At 45.1% G+C, this 13,894-nt stretch overlaps 1 protein-coding gene across 6 annotated transcripts in view; it reads right to left on the bottom strand.

Moving 5' to 3' along the window:
- The window catches only part of BCAS3 (BCAS3 microtubule associated cell migration factor), a 454,783-nt gene that overhangs the window by 250,784 nt on the left and 190,105 nt on the right, over positions 1–13,894 (bottom strand). For 3 of the 6 annotated variants that reach the window (XM_083714443.1, XM_083714447.1, XM_083714444.1), the window contains exon 17: positions 4,191–4,235. The exons of the other annotated variants lie outside the window; for them this stretch is intronic. In XM_083714443.1, the coding sequence (XP_083570569.1) occupies positions 4,191–4,235 (45 nt within the window). The remainder of the gene's footprint in view (positions 1–4,190; positions 4,236–13,894) is intronic. 6 annotated transcript variants of the gene reach the window in all.

The raw sequence follows: 13,894 nt of genomic DNA, 5'->3' as shown, positions 1-13,894 counted from the left end.
GGGAAGGGGGAGAGTTTGGCTCCCTGTAATTTATTTCAGTTTTCTGATTAAGTTTAAAGATTAAAGCTTCTGAAAGCATTTTTTTTTGGGGGGGGGATGTGGGACGCAAAAGGCAGAAGTGTTCTCCACAGTCAACAGAATCTGAAGAATGTGCATCCACAAACCAAAATTCAAATTCATTCCTTTTACCATCTCACTCAGGAAAAATAAGCATAGCCACAGATAGATGTAATACAGGGTTTCGTTACTTTCGAGTACATGAAATAAACTGTCCATTAAGCCAAAATGGTACAGACTACTCGTCTGTGACTTTGTTTTTAAAAAAATGTAAGGGGCAAAAATCCAGCTGTGTCTCGGTGGGATTTATTTATTTTAACATTTTCTATCACATTCTTTGTACACAAAGGGAACTTGAAGTGACTAAATGCACAGAGCTACATCCAATCAAGGCAGTGCGATAAAATACTACAACAAGAGAACCACCAAACTGAAGACGTTATCAGTTCAGCCTGTCTCCAAAAGGCTTTTTAAAAAAGAGACTAGTATTCACCAAGCAACAGGAGCCATATAGTGACATAGCTGTATGGGCAACTCTTATGCAGGGATTTTGAAAACATCAACACCACCACCGAAAAGGCCCCGTTCCCCATGGAACCCAGATCTCTTCTGCTTCACAGAAACAAAACTAGGTTTGCCTCCAAACTTACATTTAAAACAGAGTTTAATGCTCATCCTCGTTCCCTGGTTCCCTGTGCCTACATGCACGATTTCCCAAAGATTTGTTCATAGCACATGCAACTTAAATCTTTCATGTGTACACATGAAAAGAAAAATCTCAGGTGTATGTATACGCAACATAATGTGGGAAGCAGCTCTTAACCTGCCTGAGCTAACCTCACCTGCAATGTCAACTTCTAGGACAGGACTGCTGGCACCTGGGATGGGGAACATGTGGCCCTCCAGATGTTGTTGGACTAGAGCTCCCATCAGTCCCAGCCAACACAGCCAGTTGTCAGATATAATGGGAGTTGTAGTCCAACAACATCTGGAGGGCCACAGGGTCCCTATCCTTGGTCTACACTGACTGAGGGTGGCTTTACCAGGGGCTCAGTTCTCTGGGAATTTGTGAACCCTCCTAGGAAAGGTCAGGGATTGGACCTGGGACTTCCTGCATGCAAAACATGTGCGCAGCCAGATGAGCTATGGCCCTTCCCAGAAATGGATGGAAGCTGCTCAACAGCACAGTGCAGAATATTACGTTGCAATACAAAATTCAGAGAAGTGTTCACTTTGAAAGACAGGTGTGTTTTGGTCCAGGCATTGTTCCCAAAGTGCAAATTAGGCAGGTTCACCTTCAAATGAGAACTGAATTTAAACTGCCCCCCACCCCAGTCCCTACATTTGAATTAGGGCATTTATCTTTCTTGCCCAAATACAAAATACAAAAACATTATGTCCCTTAACAAACATGTATTTGGCAGATCACAAATTAGCATTTCCCAAATAACACACATTCCAAGTTCCCCCTCAATGAGTTTTTTGGGATTTGTTTTTAAAATCAACCACTAACAATAATTACAGCCCCCCCCCCCTTTCTTCTTCTTTAACTCAGCGCAAGCAAACAGAGCTGGCAAATCTATGTTCAATTATGCTGACATCATTAAGACCTTAATGAAAACAGCATGCAGACTTTTTTCATTTTTCTTTTTACAAGAAATGGTTCCTCTCCCAATAATTATTTTAAAAAGATGAACCATCCCAATTGCTGTGTAAGCAAACAGAGGTTCATTTTCTTGAGCGCGCTACAACCGCGGCATCAAACAGACCACAAGAGACTCTTGTGAGTGCAAATACAATGATTTAAGGTCTAGTCTATTACATTCTATATATTCCTCACTTTAATCTAGAGCTTTTAATCTTGGCTCAGGCCAGCACCATCCCTGGTTGACAGGGAACGGCAATTATTCTGACGGACGCTACGGACATCTACTTATTCCCCCCACTGCGAGCCACTGAAGGGTATTTGACAGAGAATCCACTCTTTGACCGTTATTCTTTTATTTTTTTCTTAATGAAATGAAGTAAGAAGAAAGAGCTAACTGTGGGGGGGGCGGTTCTTTCTGAAAGACAACATGGAGCTGATGTGGGGAGAGTGGCCCAGTTCTTACACTTTTTTGGTGGTTTAAGTAGGGCAGGGGTGGACTTCTTAGCCAAAGTCTAGGGCCCTGCAGCCTGGGATAAACCGCACCCAGAGTAGCAGTTAACAGAGAGAGAAGCAAACAGTCTTAATATTTTTAAAGACGTTTTATAGTTGGGGCTGACGGACTGGTTACAGATGCCCATGTTTTTGTTTTTACACCAATGCTGGTCTTACTCAGAGTAGGGTCACTGAAATTAATGGACACAACTAACTTAGGCCTATCAATTTAAGTGGCTTGTCTCTGAGTAAAACATACTTGGGTCCAACACAAATGCATTATTCTATTCTATAGCAAAATGGTGCTTATTCCTGAGTAAACTAATCAGGGCAGCAGGAGCAAACTCCACTTATTCCTCCAGGGTTGGTGCTGAAATTTAAGGGAGTTTTGCAATGCTGAACTGCAGGCAGTCAAGAGTATTTCTTCTAAAAACAACTGGGGTTAGAAAACTGTTTTTTGCTGTAGCATATAATGAATGCTGAAGAAGCCTATAGCTCAGTGGTACAGAACATCTGCTTTGCGTGAAGAAGTCCCCAGATTCTGGGAATGTTCCCTGCCTGAAACCCTGGAGAGCCACTGCCAATCAATGTAGACAATACCGAGCTAGGTAAACCAGTGGTCTGACTTGGTATAAGGCAGTTACTGTTGTTGCTACATTAAGAAAAAGGAAAAAATGGAAAAGGCCTGTGATAGCCTCTGCTGAATTCAGGCCATTAGAATATCTCCTCTGGGTTTGGCCCAGACAAAGTTCACTGGGGCAGAAAGTGGGATAAATAAGGATGAGTACCATGGGCAATGAGGGCTCTAGCATGCTGTCTTCAAGTCTTAGGAAAGCTATCTGAGCACAAACAGGCTGGCCACGAATGCACAAAACGCCCACTGCAGATACATGTACGTAGAGCAGAGGTGGGGAACCCTGTGACCCTCTAGATCAGCCTTTCTCAACCTGTGGGTCCCCAGACGTTGTTGAACTACAACTCCCATCACCCCTATATAGCAAGGTCAGAGCTCAGGGATGATGGGAGTTGTAGTCCAACAACATCTGGGGACCCACAGGTTGAGAACCGCTGCTCTAGATGATGCTGTTGGACTACATCCTTGACCATTGGCCACGGGAACTGGAGTCCAACAATGTCTGGAAGGCCATAGTCCTGCCCCCAACTTGATGTAGAGGGTAACAGAGGATGTTGGCTTGACAATTACAACGGTGGAGCCAAACATGAGTGCGAACATGTGGTTGCTGTCGAAAATCGAGAACCCCGGGTCGAGTCCCCCCACTTCTCCCAGTAACACGGAGATACAGAAACAGGTGGTATGACATGGTTACAATAGGGATTGCCCCAACTTGGGCCACATATCGTTGGCTGTCATGGTGAAGGGTGGGGAGAAGCCAGACCAAATGTGACCAGAAGGGATCCTCAGGCAACTAACAACCCCCCCCCCAGTGCCCCAGCAGGGCCTTCTGTCGGTGCCAGCCTTAGACACCCCCACTTAAAAAATCATAATCCCATATATTCAGCACCAGGTGGTTGCTATTTTAACTTGCAACCATGTCCCCAGTGTAATGTCACTGGGGCATTGTGGGAAGTGTAAATGGTTGGTCAGCACTGATCACTGAGGTGCCTGGATGAGCCCACCCAAGGGGAGGGATTGGCAAAAGAAGAGACCTTCCCAGAGTATACTATGTCTGGAGTCCCCTCATGATTGGAGCTGGCACCAGGTGCCGTGGGGGAAACAAACAACACAGTAACAAGACATTCTGTTTGCCAATACTGGGAGGGAAAAGGGAAATTCGACTGGGGGCAGCTGTTAACAGCAGCAACTCACGTTGGGCATCACATTTAGTTCTGCCCCTTAATCACATATCACTTTCATGTATGGAATAATAAGCTCATGCAGGAGGAGGAGGAGGAGGAGAAAAGCAATGTATGGTACTTTCCAGTGAGTACAGCAAATTAATTAGAAGGCATGCTGGGATTGAACTGAACTCACCACGGAGCTTTTATGGAAAAACATCCTGCTCCAAAGAGGTAGGGTCTTCGTGGAAAGGGGGAGAAATGCACAGAAATTAGATGGCAGAGGTCATCGTCAACAAGCAACACTCAAAATCATGCCATTTCAAAAAGAAAGAAAGAAAGAAAGAAAGAAAGCTTTTCTAATGGTCACCCGTTTTCTAAATGAAAAATATAATTCCCACCCGAAAGAGGGGGCTGAAAACCCCAATGCAAGAAACATGGGGATGTTACTGAAAATAGCAGCCCCATGCTGAGATCTCCCCTTCCTGCTCCGTAACGTGTAGTCCTGACATCACCAGGGACTAGTCCTCACGGAAGCAGTAAACCAGTGTGTTCTGGACTGTACCACGTCAGATTGCAGGTGGGTGAACACATGACTAAATGCTCTTCCATACAAGACGGACCTTGTCTGATCCAGCAAATCATTTTGTAATTTTAATGCTAACCTCGAGGACCATGCAAGAGCTGTCCCTTCATCTTCTAGGCCATGGATAGGCAACCTGCAGCTCTTCACATGTTCCTAGGCTCCAGCTCCCATCACCCTGGCCACTGGCCATGCTGGGCGAGGCTGATGGAAGCTAAGAGTGCTGCAATATTGGGAGGATCACAGCTTCCCAATCTTGGTCCTATCGGAAGGAAGAGCTTCACACATTCACATGCTCAGAATCCAAGGTGCGCATGCACATCAGTTTTCCATCAACATGTATGGAAAGGCAACAGAAACATAAATGGGGTGTGTATACACTGCAGAGGTATGCACACAAGGTGCATGTGCAAAATGTTCCCCTCTGCAACACTGACTAATTGCAAGAACCAGACTGGATGTCTGGAAGGGACATGGCTTAGTAGGGCACATGCTTTGCACGTAGAAGATCCTATGTTCAATCCCAGCATCTCCACGTTTGACTGGGAATGTCACCTGTCTGAAATCCTGGAGACTCTGTCGCTCAGGGTAGGCAACAGTGAGCTGCTTGGACCAAGGTTTTGACTTGGTATAAGGCAGCTTCACATGTTCCTAAAACTTGTGCCAGCAGCAGGGCCAGTTCATCCACTAGGAAAAGGGAAATTTGTGTCTCCACTTATGTGGGCCCTGACAGGGGTTAGGAATGTGGCTAAATATCAACAGAAACAACGCTGGAGTTTAATAAAACAAAACAAAATACAGTGGTACCTCGGGTTAAGAACTTAATTCATTTAGGAGGTCTGCTCTTAACCTGAAACTGTTCTTAACCTGAGGTACCACTTTAGCTAATGGGGCCTCTTGCTGCTGCCACGCTGCCACCGTGCAATTTCTGTTCTCATCCTGAAGCAAAGTTCTTAACCCGAGGTACTATTTCTGGGTTAGTGGAGTCTGTAACCTGAAGCGTCTGTAACCCGAGGTACCACTGTACAAAGTGTTGAAGGCAAAGAAACCTCAGGGATCAAATGAAAAACAAAATATTGAGAGCAGTAAATGAGAGAGGTTATGACTTAGTAGTACCACGGAGGCCTAAATTCAACCATCCCTCAAATGGTTTTCTGGCTGAAACAGGCTAACCCCTATGCATGTGCATCAAAGATGCCTGAGCAAGGTATAACTTTCAAGAACATGGGGTTGAAATCCACTTTGTTCATTATAGAATTTACACAGGAGTAGAGCTACAACATGCATCTAATGCATTGTCACCCCCACAGTAGTGAACAATATCCCCATATCTGAGACACCTGCCATTTGTGATTTTCATGCAGAAAACAAAAAAGAATCTGCTACCAAATCACCTGCTGGTTATTGCATTCAGGTGCAATGCATGCACATAGCGCCGAACCCACAAGTGACCCAGACACATCATAACGTTGTCACTGGAACGTCACTAAAAGGGCAGGGCAGGGGTGGAACTGGGTGTTTCAGGCTTCTTCAATGACCCGGGACACCACCCCCGCGTGAATGAGGGGTTGCCTGTTACTATAATTTAAATAGAAAGCTGTGTTGCCTGTAACTATAATTTAAATAGAAAACTAATACATCTCACTGTATTTGGTGACAACACACAACAGCCATTATGGACATTTGGCAACTTTATGTATGTTACACGGGCTCTGGAACTTTTTATCCTTTGAAGTCATGATGTGCCTTGTACATTGCACTGGTTCTTTTGTTGTATTTCCCCTCTTTTTCTGTATTTTAATATTTATTTTGTGTGTGTGTGTGAAGAGAGAGAGACAGACAGACAGACAGGCAGACATGGTGGACAGGTGCTAACTGGTGATAGGGGCACCTTCAAGACTTCTGCTCTCAGGGCCGGCTCTTCCGTTAGGCAGAGTGAGGAAGTTAAAGGACAGCCCCTGCCCACCACTTCTTTATTAACTGGGCAGTCCTTGCAACAGATTAGGCTTTCCATTACAGGACTGCCTAGGATAGCCTTTGAAATGAAGGGCTGTCTCTTTAAAGTAGGACACATGGACAACCCATTAAATGTGGAGCGAAGCACAACACTGTTGAGTGGAAAATCAAGATACAGGAGCTCTGTGATTCTTTTCTCTTTCAAAAAAGAGCTTCTTGCCCGACATCTGCAAAGATGTGGGAATGGGCTGATTTATGTCGTCATCCCCCCCCCCCCCACTTCATCTTTCAGAGGCAGAAGAAAAGTGAGAGGGAAAGCCAAATGTTTGCAAAAGGTTGACCGGAATATGGCCAGAAAGAGTCCCGCTATCAAAACTGATGTCTGGGATCACCCGTCTGACAAGGATCTGAGCATGTTTTCTGAGCAGCTTCCAACGCAGAATGGCTCTGTGTACATTAATAAAAAAGGACAATGTACAAAATTTACAAGAGAAACCATCCTCGAATCGACAGCACCAGATGGCTGAGTTGGGTGACAAGAACACAGCAATGTCAAGCCAAAGAAACCATCGGGCCTGTCCGACAGCTACTAGGTTCACTGCATGCGCAAAACAGATGATTGCTATTTTCACCCCAGGAGAATCCCTTGGCTTTTCTAAAAAATGGATTTATGTAAACGTTTTTTGAAACTGTAAAGACAATAAAACAAAACAAAATATATGGGTTAAAGAATACTGCTACTACAACCAATAATAATAATAATAATAATAATAATAATAATAATGGTAGCAGCCTTTAGCTCAGCCTTCCCCAATCTGGTGCCCTCTGGATGTTTTAGACTCCAAATTTCTTTGACCGCCAGCAATGCTGGTTGAGACTGATGGGAGTCCAAAACCTTTGCTGAGGACCAGGTTGGGGAAGACTACTTTAGTTGATGAGTAGGTTAGATCAATTGATTAAAAAACAAAAGCAGTGCCTTCATTTTAGTTGGAACCCTTCTCTCTCACTTCTGCTATTGTCCATTGTTTGGGTTTCAAGCTGTGAAAATTAGGACCCATAACGTGGTAGAAGCATCCATTATGATTTGCTGCTAATTAATCTATGGGTAGCACAGCACATTCCCTCCCATTAAATATTAGACAGGCATTATCTCTGGACTTTTGGAATCTGCTGAAGACCTTTCTCTTCCAACAAGCCTGCATCTAAACTGAATTTTTAAAAATAAGTTTTATGGTTTGTGTGTTCAATGCCCTTGGGCTCCTTTGGGAGGAAGGGTGGTATATACCTATATTACCAACATCACCACCACCATCATCATAATCAATATCAATATCAACAACAGCTGTGGTTTGTTATTTAACCCTACGGAACTGGGTATATTTGCTTTTAAAATCATCTCTCTACAATGCATCACAGAATCACAGGATTGTAGAGCTGGGAGGTTTACCTCCGTCCCCTTCAATGCAGGAATCACAGCTAGAGACAAGTGGCCAGCCAACCTTCACTGAAGGAGAGTCCACCACATCTCAAGATAGTCTGTTCTTTGACTAAGAACATGCAGCTGCCATGAAGCTATTGTCCCCTCCTTAGTAATTTTCTCCTTGGAAGAGGCAGCACAAGGCTCTATTCCTCAGAATCACATCAAGGATAGGGGTTGCTGGAAAGCATTTTGTCAAGTGATTATGTTCCCCAACTATTTTTTCATATCCACCCCTCAGTTCACTGTTTTACATTCTGGGGGTTAAGGAAAGTGAATTGGGTATTTCTAAATTTGATATCGTACCACTACCCAACCAGAGCCCCAGGAATAAACTACGGTACAAATCTGAACCCACAGATCTAACCCACTCTTCCAAAACATTATGACTTGCGAATTTAATTTCCATAAATGTGTTGCCTTCTGGTTTTGTTTTGTGTGTTTGAAATCTAGGGATTTAATTCAGATTTTTGTCGTCCTTTAAGAGTTTGGTTTTGGTTTTCTTTTGTTATTTCCTATTCAGCTGGTATTGCTCCTCTTACCAAAAGGGGGAAAAGGGGGGGGAGGGAGAGAAAAAAAGAAGTCTGAACCACTAATAGGTCCTGGAAAGGATTAAAGTCTCCAGAGTTCAAAAGAGATCAAACGGATATCAGTGATTTTATGAACAAATCGTACACGAGATGGGAAACGTTAAAAGATGATAACATCTCAGCCAGATCCCACATCAAAAAAATGTGTTATCTACATTCTTCTTCCCAAACTGCAAAAACAAACGCAACTGAGCTCCACCATGCTGAAGGGAGTTTCTTGCTAGCTAAACTTTTGCTAAACTGGGCAAAGGTTAGATCTGTAAAGCTGTGCATCTATTCACTTCCCAGGGCTGGGATCCAAAAATTCTGAGCTCTGGAGGGGCATCAGGCTTGGGTTGTTTCTTGACCACCTCATCTCCCATCGTCATCTGGCAGGCAGACCACTTTTATAAACAGAAGGGGCTTTCAAAGGATGGTAAGTGGGCCATTGTTTTTTTTTAACAAGCCCACTATTTAATAGTATTACCTAAATTAGGGTGGCTCAACTTTTCATACCAAGAAAGCTGCAATAGTGCTTTGGCACAGAAGCCACAGGCCACACTCTGTTTTGTCAAGTGGTGGGGGAAAGCAAGACCAAAATTTGAGCCCCCCCCCAACCTCACGCTGCCTTCCCAAAGTTGGCTAAGCAAGGTGCAGGGCTTGGGGAAGGAAGCATGGAGCTCTGGCAGGGTCCTAGAGCCCTCCCACCTCCTTCCCAAAGCTGGGAAAGTGCAAAGTAGGCTTTGGGAGGGAGATGGGAGGACTCTAGGACCCTGTCGGAGCCTCAAGCCCCAAAGCCTAGCACCTCACTTACCTGGCTTTGGGAAGGCAGTGTGAGGGCTGGGGAGGTGTCAAATGTTGCTGAGGGCTGCCCTAAAGGTCTTGAGGGCCGTATGGAAGTGAGAGAAGGCATTGAAAAGTGATATGAAAGTCTGGGTCTCCTATGTCCCCCTAATGTACAGGTCTATTGTGGAGTATTGTGGTGTACACACAATGACTCAGATTTGACTGAGGCCCTGGCTGACCCCTCCACATGCAGGCAGAGGGAATCATGCACACAGAACTGTATCCAACATGATTCATACTCAAGACTAGATCCACTGCAATCAATGGACATAGCTAAAAATAGGTCAATAATATAGGTCCTCCCCAAAACAAGCTACTTTGTTGATGGAGAGGCCAAAAAACAAAAGAGGGCATAGATTTACATAAAAATTCCACATGCTAATTCATATCCCTAGATGTCCGTTTAGAAAGAATGATTGAAATTTAAAGAGATTACACAGCTCCTTTCACCATAGAAGGAAAGGTGCAGGCTTCTCCTAGTTACAATGTCCTTATCTTTAAAATGGACTTAAACTATACAGTCATACCTCGTGTTGCGTTTGCTTCAGGTTGAGCATTTTCAGGTTGCGTCCCGTGGCGACTCGGAAGTACTAGAAAGGGTTACTTCCAGGTTTCGCCACTTGCACATGTGCAGATGCTCAAAATGACGTCACGCACATCCGCAGAAGCGGTCGAAATCACGACCCGTGCACGCTGCTTTCTGCTCAGGTTACGAATGGGGCTCCAGAACGGATCCCGTTCACAACCAGACGTACCACTGTACAGCCCATGCCACCCTTAAGATAGTTAAGAGTCCTCTGTAAAATAGGACACTAAGCCACCATACTACCTGATCTATGAGGTTATAGGGAAGAAAATCATTGTGAACTATTTCAAAAATAGGAGGATGTTGGTGTGTGTGTGTAATAAATCAAATAACCTTGGGTAAAAATGATTGCCATTCCAGAATTATCTGGTATTGGCCCAGAATCGCTTTTTTAAAATCTAGCACTGCCTGGGTAGCCTAGTGACAGATCTGAGACTTTGAAGACGAATTGAAGGGAGAGGAAAATGCCAATCTTCTTCCCCCTCCCTCATTGCACAGGAGACAGTTGCAAAATCTGGTGGGTTCCAGGCACTTCTCCTCCTGACTAAAGCACAACCGCCAAGGTTAGGCAGCTGCTGCCAGAACGAGAGAGAGGGAGAGAAAGGGGGAGGGCCTTGTTCCCTCGGAGCGGCGCTTAAAGGTGTTGCCCACGTAGGTGTAAATACATCTGTCTTCTGCCATTTGTGGTAATACACTCGCCCTACACTTCTCAGAGCCAGGCAGATGGTCCCTGCCCTGTCTTCCTATTACAGCCTCGTGTCGCTCCGTGCTCCGAGAAATAGGAGGGCAGATGTTAAATATGTTAAACACACGCTTTGCCCCCTGGAGGTTTAAGTTAAGGCTGCTGTCTCAATTTGGCCATTTTAGGCCTTGCCAAGCTTCAGGGAACATCGGCGTTCCGCTTCATTCTCTCCTCCACAAAAGGGGCTTCCCGTCCACCCCCCCTCCCCAACACTTGCATTCAGATGGTGGGCCCAATCCACTAGGAACATCTCTGCAAACCTCCAGCCTTGCGTAAGCAACTGCAGAGCCCCCCTATTTCTATCCAACAGTGTGTGTGTGTGTGTGTGTGTGTCCCCGCTAAATTTTGGATCCACAAGAAATGGAATTGGTTTGGAATCTGAATGGGCTTTAAATTATTTCTGTCTGTGGCTGTTCTTCGGTTTCAGTTTCCTGCTGTTTTGCTAGGAGAGGACGGTGAGCCAACTTTTTTTCTTCTTTTTTTGGAGGGGGAGAGTTTCATAATTGTTTGTAAATGTTAAATATATCTATATCTATCTAACTAATCTATCTATAGCACATGTTCTAGCCAAGAATAAGCAATTTTAAGTCCTATTGATTTCAACGGGACACAGGAGCACAGGAAGTTGCCTTATACTGAGTTGCTTTATCCAGCTCTACACTGACTGGCAGTGGCTCTGCAGAATTACAGACAGAGGATAATCTCAGCCCTGCCTGAAGATGCCATTATGGATTGAACCTGGAACCTTCCGCATGCAAAGCAGACACTCTACCACTGAGCTACGGTCCTCCCTTAAACACAGACAGAAGCACAAGGTGAGTTAAATAACAACCATATGTAGCTGCCATATTCTGAGTCAGACCCTTGGGTGCATCCAGCTCAATACTGTCTACACTGACAGGCAGCAGCTCTCCAGGGTTTTAGGCAGGAGACATCCCCAGCCCCACCAGGGAATGAACTAGATGCCTTCTGCATTCAAAGCGGATTCCCTTCCATGGAGCAGTTGCTGTAGATCTGTGTAAGGCGCTCCTGGGACTGGGGCAATCCCTTTCTTCTAATTTATAAGCATAATTTCAGTATGCTGTACTTATTTACTCATATAACAGCCCTGGAAAGGTGCTGAACTGGGAGGCAGTGATACTCCCAGGGCCATTTAGTGAGCTTCCTGGACTAAAAGATGTGGACCTGGGTCCCCGTCCAACAGTCTGTGTGCTGCTTTCACACTCTGCCCTTGCCTTCTGGAGTCCACAGAGGCCCTTTGAGTTCCTTCTACTCTATTACACAGGAAGCTGCCACAGAGTAACACAAAGCAATTTACATTAAAACCAATTACGAACATCCATTTTTTTTCTCTATTCTAAAGCCACAGACAAAACAGACCAGGACTTACTGATCCGACTCCAATAAAATAGACCACAATGCTACAACTTCCAATTAAGGGCCAAAATCCCAGGCCAAAAAGAGAGAGAAAAGATAGTCGGTGCCAGGAGTGCCTCCTTGGGGACAGCATTCCACAAGGTGGGGGCCACCACTGAAAAGCCATGCTTTTGTGTTGCCCCCTTCCAGACCTCTCATGGGGGTACATAAAGAAGTCAAACCCATCTAGCTCAGTATTGCCTGTACAGTCATACCTCATGTTACGTTTGCTTCATGTTACTTTTTTCAGGTTGCGTCCTGCGGCGACTCAGAAGTACTGGAAAGGGTTACTTCTGGGTTTCGCTGCTCACACATGCGCAGTAGCGCTAAATCGTGCTTTGCGCATGAGCAGAAGCGCCAAATCAGGCCGCACACCTGCGCAGATACGGCACTTCAGGTTGCGGGCTTTTCATGTTGCGAATGGGCCTCCGGAACGGATCCCGTTCACAACCAGAGGTACCACTGTACTGTATGAAAGCAGCTCCCCAGGATTTCAAAAAAGGGGTTTCCCCAGCCCTACTTGGAGGTGCCAGCACCAAGTTACAGCCTCTCCACTCTTCTGAATTGTATTTGCTCTATCCCTCCGTCAAAATGAATATGCAACCTTCACTCACTTGAGACGCAAGGCAAGAAAACCCCTGCAGGGCTTTGATACATACACGGATACATAATTTTATTTGTATGCTGCCTTTCCACAGTTCAAACCATGCTTGGGGAGGCTTACAACATGAAACAAATACGTAACTACAACAAAAGTAGCCATAAACATTAAAAAAATACACAAGCAAACTGAACCATTTCCACATAAATCACAAGATCTAAAATGAAAAAACCAACAGCAACAACCCCTGCCCCAAACAACACCCCAGCTGAATTTTTCAGTAGAGCCAAAAATAAATTGCAGCTGGAGTCAGCCAGGGCCCTGCCTTTCCAGGCCAGGTAGAAAAAGGCCTGCAAGGCAAAGAGCAGGTCCTCCAGGAGTCACAACCAAGACATATACCGAAAGCTCCACATTCAGAGGGGCTCCCTTTTATAGGCAAAGGAACGTTCATGTGTGTATCAGAGTCTCCGTGCTCACAGAGGACCTGCTGGATCAATGCCTGCTTTGATGTACCATCAGAGGATAAGAGGAGGCTCAAAAACCATCCCGGATGTTTCTTTTAGTCTCAGAGATGTTGAAGGATAGCAATTCAAGCATTGGAAATGCTGAAAGATCTTCAAAAGATTATGGAGTAAGCCGCTCAGTATTTAACTAGCCTATCTCAAACGGCAAGAGGGCTAAATCAACCATGATCAAATGTAAGAGTTGCAGCCTGGAGAAACAAGAGGGCATTTCAGCCCCGCAGCATCAGGAGCAAACACCAGACATTGTGAGACATGCAGAGAGGAAAGCCGCCCCTCCCCAACCCCCCCTTGCTTTCCCCCCCTTGGAGAAGCTACTAAAGGGAAGGAATGGCAGAGTAATGCAGCCCGGACAAAATCCTCTCTAGAACCCTACCCAAGGATCCGTATCCATGCACAGGTGAAAGGAAATGGGTTATCTAAAATGGGGGTAACCAACAAGGTAGTCTGCAGATCCTGTTGGACTGCAATTCCCATCATCCATGACCACTGACTGGGGCTGATGGGAGTTGGAGTCCAACAGCAACTGAATAGCACTACATGGGTTTTCCTTGCTCCAGTAGGACAGGAGACGTGCCCTGGAGTAAGAAAATGATTACTGGG

The sequence above is a fragment of the Podarcis gaigeae genome (assembly GCF_964106915.1).
Source record: "Podarcis gaigeae genome assembly, chromosome: 15".
In the NCBI taxonomy this organism is placed as follows: Eukaryota; Metazoa; Chordata; class Lepidosauria; order Squamata; family Lacertidae; genus Podarcis; species Podarcis gaigeae.
Note: the sequence above shows the minus strand (reverse complement) of the source record. Positions and strands in the feature narration are given on the sequence as shown.